General features: G+C 33.0%; 1 protein-coding gene across 1 annotated transcript in view; it reads right to left on the minus strand.

Annotated features, from left to right (window-relative positions):
* Nucleotides 1-2,757: 2,757 nt before the first annotated feature.
* LOC110093541 (alpha/beta hydrolase domain-containing protein 17B-like) overlaps nt 2,758-11,347 on the minus strand; it is a 26,145-nt gene continuing 17,555 nt past the window's right edge. Inside the window, exon 5 of the mRNA XM_020818457.2 lies at nt 2,758-3,412. Within this exon, the coding sequence (XP_020674116.1) occupies nt 2,936-3,412 (477 nt within the window). The 3' untranslated portion in view covers nt 2,758-2,935. The remainder of the gene's footprint in view (nt 3,413-11,347) is intronic.

Consider the following 11,347-nt stretch of genomic DNA (forward strand, 5'->3'; position numbering starts at 1 on the left):
AAACTATCCTCCTTGAAAGCGGTAGATATGCAAATCTCATTGCTGCACTCTTTAGGATTTTTTCTCTTTTTTTTTTTCTTTAAGAAAGATATAGATTCTAAGTTACATATTCCTTAGAGAGAGAAAGACACACACATAGTATATTCCTATGAGCACAATTTAAGGCATTTGACTTTAAGAATTCGTTTAAGACGGTTGCAATTTTTTATAAATATGATTATAAAATCGTTGTAGAGAAAGTCATTTTTTTAAAGCTTATATAGAAAATAGCTTTCTGACACAAATATTTTCTAAAAATGATGAAAAAATGATGGTCAAACAGAAACTGTGGTTAAGATCTGAAAAACAAAGCAGTAAGAAAACTGTCACAAATGACACAAATTATAAATTTGTGAATTTTTAGAGAGAGAGAGAGAAGCATATACTATATTCCACTACCAAAATTGATACAATTTTCAAGTAGAATTAGGCTTCGTTTGAGACAGGCTTCTTATTGTTTTATAAAGCTGTTGTACAGAAAATAATTCTTTAAAATTGTTGCATAAAGCAATTTTCTAGTACAAAAATTTTCTCAAAGCAGCAAAAAAATAATAGTCAAACAAAAATAATGATTGCGGTCCGAAAAACAAAACAATAAGAAAGCTATACCAAATGAAGCCTAAATTGAGCAATAAAATAGATAAATTTTATATTGATGACTAATTCAACAATGATGGCATGATTTCACTCTATTCAACAATGACTCAGCACAATTGACCTAAGAGGGTATGAATGTAAATAGGAGAGTCTAATAAATTTTATCAAATTTCTAAGAAATATAGAAGTTGCTTTCATTGATATCATTTATATAGAATATAGTAAGGAGGAGCAACCAAGAAAGACTTTCTTGGTCCCAACCTCTAATTAGGCTGACTTACTTTTAGAGACCAATAAAATACTTATAAGGTTGGTGAGGCTTCTCACAAATTTATGCTTCTTCATGACAACTTTTTTACTGTTTTATGAAATCGATGTAAAAAAAAAAATAACTTTTTTTTAAAACGGTTGTAAAAAATAAAGTGTTAATACAATTTTTTTTTTTTTTGAAAAGAATGAAAAAGTAATGTAATCTAAAAAGTAAAGCAGTAAGAAAATTATCCTAAACGAATCTTTAATATTTAAGTTTTAGAGGATTTATTATTTAGGCGCTCGTATGCCTATTTCATAATAATATATAGGTGGCAATAATTTTAAAGAATGTTACGATTTCTAGGCTTTCAAAATGTACTCCACAGCTGCCTTATCAACAAGACCGATATTGAAAGATTGTACCTCTGGTGTATGTTTTTTTGCTAATGATATTTTTTTTTGTTGATAAGACTAGAGAGGGAGTTGAAGGTAAACTTGAATTATGGAGGTCAATCAGAGTCTAAAAGTTTTCGTTTGAGTAGATTGAAAACCGAATATATGAACTGTAATTTTAATAGTAATAGATTTAGTGAAGGTATTGTGATTTTGGACGATCAAGTCATTTATAAGAGTACACGTTTTAGATATCTTGGATCCATTGTTCGGAGTGATGGTGAAATAGATGCAGATATTATTAGTAGAATTTAAATTGGATGGTTGAAGTGGTGGAGGAATACATTGGGCTTGTTGTGTGATAGAAAAACCCCCCTCAAACTTAAGAAAAATTTCTATAAGATAGTGGTGAGACCAGCAATGTTTTATGGTACAAATTATTATTTATTACAAGAGAAGCATAATAATGAGTTTAGTGTTGCAAAGATAATGATGCTCAGGTGAATTAGTAGCTCTCCTCTTAAAAACAAGAAATGAAATAAGCATATACATGAAAAGATTGGTGTAGCACCAATAGAAGATAAGATTAGAGAGAGTAGTCTTATATGATTTGATAAAATAAAATAACAGCCTTCCGATGACCGAATTAATAAAATAAATGAATTAGATTTAACTTATGTTAAAAAAGATAAAAATAGACCTAAAAAGACTTGGTTATAAAATATTAAAATCAATATTTTTTACTAAATTTAAATGAAAATTTAACTCTTAACAAAGCACAATGAAGAAAAAGGATTCATATAGCTGATCCCACGTAGTGAAATTAAGGCTTGTTATTGCTCAATTATTATTATTATTTTATTTTATTTTCTATTTATTTATTTATTTTATTTATCTTTCCCTCGCCTATTATTCATAATAATAGGAAAATATGCAAATAACTGATGAACAAAATGCAACAAAGATCATAGAAAGGAAAAAAAAAAATTAATGGCTTATTCTAATTGTTTGGATTGACAGTTACAATTACAGTATTGTAATTTCAATCCGAGCTCAATCCAAATAAAATATTGATTCAATTTTGAGCCAACTCTCAGGATTAGGGTTTTTAGGGTTTAGAATTTTTTCCTAAAGATTTGAGAATCTAATTTAAAATACTAATGCTACAAGACCATGATTTATAAAGACAATTAAGGCTTTGTTTGGGACGGCTTTCTTACTGCTTCGTAAAGCAACTTTCTAGTACAAAAATTAAAATTTTTGTATTAAAAAGCCGCTTTAAGAAGCAGGCAGAAAGCCACCCCAAACGAAGCCTAAGACTTCATTTGGGACAACTTCTTTGTTGTTTTTTAAAACAGCTTTATAGTACAAGAATTTCTTGAATTAGAATTTTTTGTACTAAAAAGCAGTTTTAAAGTAACAAAAAAGCTGTTCCAAACGAAACCTAAGGGCTCATAACATGTTTGAAGCCAAACCAAACATGAAAGGTAAACTTTGATATTGAACTCACTAAACCAAATTACAAGGACTAAAATCTGTCAAACTGTGTCTCTGTCTCCACCAACTATAATGTAAAAAGCACTTATAAACTAAGCACAAACAAATTTTTTTCAGTACAAATATGCTCATTTATACTAAAGTGAAGGAAGAAAATTTACCCGGCCCATATTCTATCCAAACGGTCAACACTTTTCCTAGCTTTTTCCATCAGTTCAGTGTTTCTTTTTGGTCTTTCAAAGCAATCTACACTTCTCCTTGAGTTCTCCATGCTTTCAAATGAGAATTTGAATTTATTTTTCTCTTTACCGTTAGATTTGTTATGAATGCTTCTGCATTTGTCCACACTGGGCCTTGGTTTCTCCCAGTAATCAGTACTCTTCCTTGAGGCTTCAAAGCAGTCGCTACTTCTCCTGGGAGGCTCAAACTGATCAGTGCTTCTTCTCCAAATGTGCTTACTTGAAGGTGATCTCTCGACCGTTGATATAAATTTCTTCAGATGTTTGATATATTCAGGAAAAAGCTCCAAATCACAGTGTTTTCCTCCTGTAAGCCATAATGGCTCATACTTCTCTTTGCAAAGTTCCCAAAGTTGTTTCCCATGAGAGCAATCCACTACATCATCTGCTGTTCCCTGAATAGATCACATGGAAAATTGTTAAATGTTTTGTATTGTTAATATTTGTTAGGTTTATACAATATTTTATAAGATATCAGTAACAAAATACAAAAGAATTCAGAAATAGGGAGAAGTATGTACATGCAAATTTACCTTCCCCTCTACATAATTTGACTATCTCCCATAAGTTCAGGAGTCAAAATGTTGCAATTTTTAGCAGGAAACTATCGAGTTTTGAGCAAGATGGTAGTTTCTAATGCCTCTAGATCTCTATAAAGGTAATAAATATTGATACGTCGCCAGTCCTTTACCCGACTCTCCAAACTATAGTAATTTGACCGCCACTAAGTCAAAGGATGGGTCAACCTTTATATCACTCAAATTTGGTGGAATCTTTTCACCTGGGCGAGGCCCCGTGGTTTTTCACTCTTCGGGCTTTCCACGTAAAAAGATCAGGTGTTTTACTACTCTCGCTGTTTGTGTGCTGGATATCCGTGCATCGCTATGACAAAAATTTTATTTACTCTACCACCGTGAATATTTTTGCCCGTAACAAATATAAATGAATGGACATAAGGCAACATGCGGATGTTAATAAAGAGATTTCATCTTTAAATTATTAACATCGTCCAAATATATAAACTAAAGCCTAAGATAACAAGAAACAACAAACATGCGTAAAGAACGTTTGGGTTCTTCACATTCCTGCACATAAAGCTCCTTTCCTAGCATTGGATCACAGCTTTGGGTCCCGAAAATTCACCACCTCAATGCCCACAAATTATTACCATGTGGTTTTAATCCTGCGATCTTCTCAATTTAAACTTCATATATAACTGTGTGAATATAAGCAAGCCCAGAACAGACTCTGGTCTCTAAAAGAATCCAAAAATGATAAAGAACATAAAATTATAAAGAAATTACATATGCATCTTTAACTTCCCATAATTTGCCTCTGAAAGATTAACATACAAAACACAAAATACTAATGGATTTATGTATCCAAAACATAAATTTTTATATTTGTTTATAAATAGCTTGATAACTAAAACATAACAAAGCGTACGTATGAACATGTATGTTTATTTTAAATAAGTTAATATTATTGATATTTTTTATGTGATTTAAAGATTTGAGTGTAATATAAGTAAATATAAAAATTTAGGTGTTAGATAAATAAATACATGAAAATTTTATGATACATAAAAAATGGTAATTAGAGTAAAAGCTGACTGAAAAGGAAAAAAAGAGATGAAAAGAAAATATATTTAAGAACCCACCCTAATTTTAAATTAATGTTCATAAAGTTGTGCTTAAATTGACTAGAAGAAGACTACAAGTCTACAACAGAAACACTCCAACCAAAACTACAAAAATATCCTCATCATTAAAACAAGTGAAAACCAACTATTAATTATCATAGTCACTGAATGGAGAAATTATTAGGTGCGGTCACTAGATGCCGCCCAGAGGCGAATCAGGACGCGCCATGTCACCATTTGCTGAGTATTAGTGCTGTGTACCGGGGTGATATGGCGCATCCTGATTCTTCTCTAGAACGTCCAGTGACCACATGTAATAATTTCTCCGCTGAATGACACCTAACTCCTAAAAGACTTCCATTGTAATAAACAGTTGCCGAAATTAAAATAGAAAAAGAGACTTGATCAGCCTGAGAAGTCTTAACTACAGGAGTCAAATGAGTACTGTAGAACAGCAGAAAGAATCCCTAGTCTTCGATGTAGTAAGATTTTTACAACTTATCTATCAAAATCTATATTCCATCAAGTCATTTTCATAAAGATGGTGTCCATATTATGATAGCCAATACTGCAACAGTCTCGGTACCACATTCCACACCACATGTTTACTTACCAATCACAAATCTTTTTTCTTCTCTCCACTACCTTTTCCACCCACTACTTTTCTCTTTCTTTCTTTTTTTTACACGAAGCCCTCAAGCATCCCTTCCATCCTCAGCAACTTCTGTCATAATATTGACTAACCAGCAATGAAAAAAAAAAAAAGAGAGAGAGAGAAAGAAAAGTGGGGTAAAGAAAAGGTGAAATAGAGCTACGCAGCTAAGAAACTTTTTTTTTTTTGCTAAAAACTTCAATTGAGTAAAGTACTTCAATCACTATAGTTTTACACCACAAGCTCTTGGTGGTTCATCCACACAACAAGCGATGTGATGAAGAGATTTCAAAATTGGGTTTTATATAAAATCAACTTTGATCAACCTAAATAGGATCAATGAAGTAACAATTTCCAGTGTTGATCCCTCTTTTAGAACTTTTGTTAAATTAAGTTGTAGCAAATTAAATTTAACATGAAAAACAAATATATGCCCAAACTGAATTCCAAGCCCCATAGGTTCATCAGGACTGAAACTGAATTTAACATGATAAATCCACCTAAAGCCTTCGAGCATTGTAGGTCACAGGGAAGTAGATTCTTGGCTTGTACATATATATGGCGCATTCAGATAATGAGATATCCTTAAGAAAAAAAAACGGAACATGAACATATCTACTTCATGTTGGAGCAAATAACTTGTGGGACAATCATCGCACATATAACCTAAAGCTTAATGAGAGATGAATTTGAGAGGCTATTTAGAAACACTACTTCTGCAGCTATTCATGCAAAATCTATGGATGAGCATGTCAGTCTAAACAAAGGAACTATGATTATAATATATTTAAATATAACATTGTCATTTCATTAACAATTTAAAGCAGAATAAAGAACAATAATAGTGGCATTTCCTTAGAGGTTGAGGGTTGGTATTTGAACGCCCATGTTAACTGTTCCGAGTGCCATAGGCAATTGCTTGACTCAATTTCATAGCCAAGAGGGAGCTTGATAAAGTGACCTTAAAAAGTAGGTTATGAGAAAAGTAACACTAACTAGAAAACTAGATTTACAACAAACAAACAATAGGTCCACAAGATTAGATGCCTAAGAATAACACAAGCTTCAATCGAAGTGGAAAGTTTCATAGAGAGAGTGTTATTTAGACCTGGGCAATGTGCTTTAGCTGTCAAGAAGGTGGTCACAAGGCTAAATATTGTCAAAATAAAACTTAGAAAGCATCAGAATGTTCAACTGAGAGCACAAGGTAAGTGATCACAGGAAGCATCAGAAAGCGATAGAATGGCAAAGCACATGAAAGATAACAGTAACATAACCCTCCTTTAATGCTGTCCATTTGGTATGCCTTCGTTACATTTCATTACTAGTTCAAGAGGTTTATTATCAACACTCTTCATGATTTGCTTTAACGTCAAATAAATCATACAAGATAATAAGATTACCTAGCTATATGATTGAAATGCTAACTTCAATGTAATTGCTATGACTAAATTTGACGTATTAAATGCACTGATTGATTATGATGTCATGTAAAGATTGAGAGACAAGTTCACCATGTAAATATACTAGAATACTTGCAAAACAAGATATGGATGTGAATTTTGGGTACCATATACTTTGAAGGAGGGGAGGAATGCAATGTCCCACAAAAAGAATAAATCGATCAATCTACATGAGTGGTAAGGATTTTTTAGAAGAAAGCAAGCAATTCCTGCATAATTAGCTAGAGCAATATGAGTAGTAACAAAAATGGTTCCGAAAGACGATAAATTAGGATGGAAAATAGATATATTATTAGAGTTCAATATGGTTGGACTCGTGTTGAATCAAGCTCAAGTATGAGAGCATGTATCTTATACGGATAACTGAATGGATACTTTTTTTTTTCAAGATACTCAAAAGTGCTCGTGTAACTGAATGGATACATCAACATGTACAACCCAGATGGTTATATCAACGTGCACCAACATGTACTTCCCAAAGAGTTCTCTTATATGTAGTCTTAGATTTCCTTTAGTAAGATGTAACCAAAGAGATCTATATCTCCTCTGCTTAATTGAACTGGCTGGATTTACTAAGGATCTTTTTTTTTTTTAGATTTTTCTAATGAAAAAAATGAGTTGTCAATTCAACTAAAATATTAGACAGAAAATAGAAAGGAAAAGAAAAAAAAAAGATAAATTGAATGAGAAACTAGCCTTTATGGGCTAGCATCTAAGCCAAGAAATGACCTGAATCAGAGCAAGTCATAGTTGAACTCCTTTATATATGTCACAATCATACGACCTCATAAAAGGTAGAACAGAGAACATGGCCATTATAGGACCAAATCGTGATGTTGACTCTAAACTTGGTACTGCTTATCGCACTTGTTTTTGGCCACCATTACCACTTATCTTGGACTTCAAAATCACCAATATAAGAGGATTGTTGAGGACCTTAACTAACCCCTATCTCGCATGCTCCCCTTTTTTGTTCTTTGTTTCCTTCTCCTTTACATCATTGGCCATTATATAGTACTAGGTAGTCCAAGAAGGTCAATCTTCTACCATCGAAGGGAGAAGGGAGGTTTGAAAAGATTCAGAAAGACAAAATTTTGGTATTTTAAATTCCTATTACAAGTCTAAACTAATTTAATTAATTAACATCAATTGCTTTGTTAATTGTGGATAGAATGTTATCATTTGTTAATGAGAACTTGCCGATAAAAAACCAGTATTTGATTTAATTAGTTGAGCATACAAATGTTAATAGAGAAAAAAAAATACTAACCAAAGGAATATTTATTTGAAATAATTATAACAACTAAACCAAACTTTGTGAAATTGATAATAGATTTATAATTAAAGATCAAATGTTATAACTACGGTGATTTTTTTGCTAATTTCATATTTTACAGGAATACTAACATTAAAAAAAAAACTTAAAATATCATACTTTTGGAAATATACAAAGAAGATTCATGTAGTCATGTTAATGTTGTTCCATGTGTTATTAAGTTGAAAATAAAATTATGGAACCTTCCCCAAGAGACAGACAAGCTGCTCTGAAATGTTTTGAACATCCTAAGACAGCCATGGAGATGATTCAAATGCCATGGCGACACCAACATAAATTTTCTCCAACAAATCCTTACTATGAAGTATTAAGTTTTCCAAAAGCCAAGCAACAGTAAAATCACAACAGAAAGCGTCATGGCATGTGTTTGAAACAATTTTTCGGATCTAGGGTATCTGATTGGACTTTAAAAGTGTTAGAATGGTTGTATCTTAAAAAGTTATTTATTGTCTTTTAGGCCATCTATAAAAAAATTTATGTAATGAAATAATAGTATTACACATTAATGTATAAGATATGATTAAAACATGTCCAATTCTTTGGCATGACATTATGCATTCCTAAAAGATAGTTATAATGGAGATTGATATATATATATGACACTTGATTAATTTGGGCAGTTGTTAACTTCCAATAGATGCTTTGAAATCAAATCAGTGGATATATATGATCTTCTTATTAATGCATCAACATAGAAAATTATTATTAATTTGATGTATAGGTTAGTACTTTTCAATAGATATAATGATATGTGTATAAAAGAATAAAAAAATAAAAAACAACTTTGAACCTTGTTGCTAGCTTTATATACAGGATTGGATGTATATATAGGCTCCTCCAACGACGCTATATGAAAATAGATCTAGGTTGCTAATATAAAGTAAAATAAAAAATCCCTAAAGGGCGGGCAGACAATTATGTAGAGGAGAGGAGCACATGGATTGTAATCCAAGGAATATAAGGGTGAAGATCCAATTGCTAAGCTTGTCAATCCACGTGCTCAAGGATCCATGCAATAATTGGCAACATAGTAAGACCTATGAATTCCAATCCTAGAGTAAAAATAACTGTAGTTGGGTCATGAATGTGTAGAGGCGATGGATTGGGTCTCACAAAGGTGCAAGACCCCTCGACCTTCAACACTCACCCTCAAATCGGATGACAAATATATCAATCCAAACTTACATATGATATTTTTGAACAAAGAATTGCTAAGCCATTTAGTGAATATATAAGCAAGTTGACTCCATGTTGGCGGAAATGGAGCCCAGGTTAACCCACTTTCCAGTTTTCTTTTATGAAATATTTATTCACCTCCACATATTTGGTGCAATCGTGTTCTAGTTATTATGAACAATGCTAACAGTAGATTTATTATGAAAATATGTTTTTATTGGCTCTTCCCACCCAATTTTTAATTCTTCTATAACAACTTTGATCCCTAAAAGGCTTGCAAATACCTTGCTCTTGAAACAACATGTCTTGATTATCAATGTTATTAGGTTTCCTTTAAAAATGTATAATATCCTAAAATAGATCTTCCTTTCACTAGTGACCCTGCATAGTTTGCATCAATATACCCTTCCTTTTGTAAAATATCACTTTTTTGTGTAGAAAAACCATTTTTAGGACTTGATTTAAGATATTTGAGAACTTTACACGCAACTTAAAGGCTAGGCTCCCTGGATTTAAGCATAAACTAGCAGATGAAAATCACTGATAATGCAATGTTTGAGCCGGCATGAGATAGATAGGTTAATCGTTGAACTAATCTTTGATATTGTTCTATATCTACTTGATGCAGACAACTAGATAGAAAAAACCAAAATAGAGAACACAAGGGCTAGTAGAACTTTTCTCAATTCAACTTAAAGTAGGCAAACACTAAAGACTAACTTAAAACAAACAAAAGCTTGACAAAACGAAACTAAAATAAAAACAAACTACCCTCAGAACGTGGTCACCTCACATGCAACGAAATATTAGATAAAATAAAAGAAGTGCTTAAGGACATGCAAACCAAGGGTCCACCACAGCAACTTTGGGCCAACATCCACCACAAAACTCCTCCATCAAATGTTACCAAACCGGCCAACCAACACTTTCAAGAGCTTGAGAAGAAAGATACAAGTGGAGTGGAAACTTATGGAGAGAAGGAGGTAAGAAGCCCAAGAAGAAATCGAAGAGAGGAGAAGAGAAGTGGAAAAAACTTGCAAGCTTTCCCAAGAAAAAACCCTCAGGATTTTAGAGATCTTTTCTCACCCAAAAAATAGCCTCCAAATGCTTCAAACAACCCATATTTATAAGTGAAAAGAGGAAGTCAAACAGCCCAAACAGCCAAACCAACAAGAAAAAAGGGAGACAAAAGGACAATAGGCAATGCCAGGAGCAGCACCCGAGAGGTCACGCGGTAAACAGGAATGACCAGCCGCGGGAACAGGCGCCAGGCAGGGAACCTGAGAGGCCAAACAGAGAGGGGAAGAACCCGAACCACCCCAATTATGAGCTGAAAAAGGCATCTGAACTTCATAGCATCATAATGAGCTGAATTTAGTAGTAGAACATAGCAGCTCACCAAAGGGGCAACATAACCCGAGACAACCAAGTCCAAACCAAGGAATCAAATCAGCCCAAGAGCCAAGGCACCAAAGAAGCTAGTACACCCAAGGTAAAACATGTCCAAAGCACAACCCACTCATGATCATAGGTTGCCTTCCATCATAGGGTAGAAAATTAAAAACAAAAAAATAAACATAGCACTCAAATTACAATAGTTCAATAAGAACTAAAAACATTTGAAATTTGCATGCATCACTATGATAGGAACCACTTGTATTCACAAGTGTTCCTAGCCCAAATCAGTGAACTGCAGCAAAGATGTTGCTGTCCACAGCAGGAAAACAGCCCAAAAACAGAGAAAACATGAGATTTGCAATAGAAAATAGAAATCTGAGAGAAAATCAAGCAAAACTCTTGTATTTCAATAGGAAATGCAAGACAAAGAAAGGTGCAATTTCCTTCAATCCGAGAGAAACAAATTACTCCCCACAATCTCCGGCAACGCCAAGAGCCCAAGAACCAAAACCTAGATCTCAAAAATACATTCAAATTCAAGATAACCCTAATTCCCCCCTATTCCCCCTAATTAATCATGAAAGGAGGATTACAAATTACCTAATTACCCTTCTAATTCAAATTTTCCCTCATAATATTGGATTTAACTCCAAGTGGGCCCCA

This window comes from Dendrobium catenatum, unplaced genomic scaffold (genome assembly GCF_001605985.2).
Source record: "Dendrobium catenatum unplaced genomic scaffold, ASM160598v2 fragScaff_scaffold_450, whole genome shotgun sequence".
Taxonomy (NCBI): Eukaryota; Viridiplantae; Streptophyta; class Magnoliopsida; order Asparagales; family Orchidaceae; genus Dendrobium; species Dendrobium catenatum.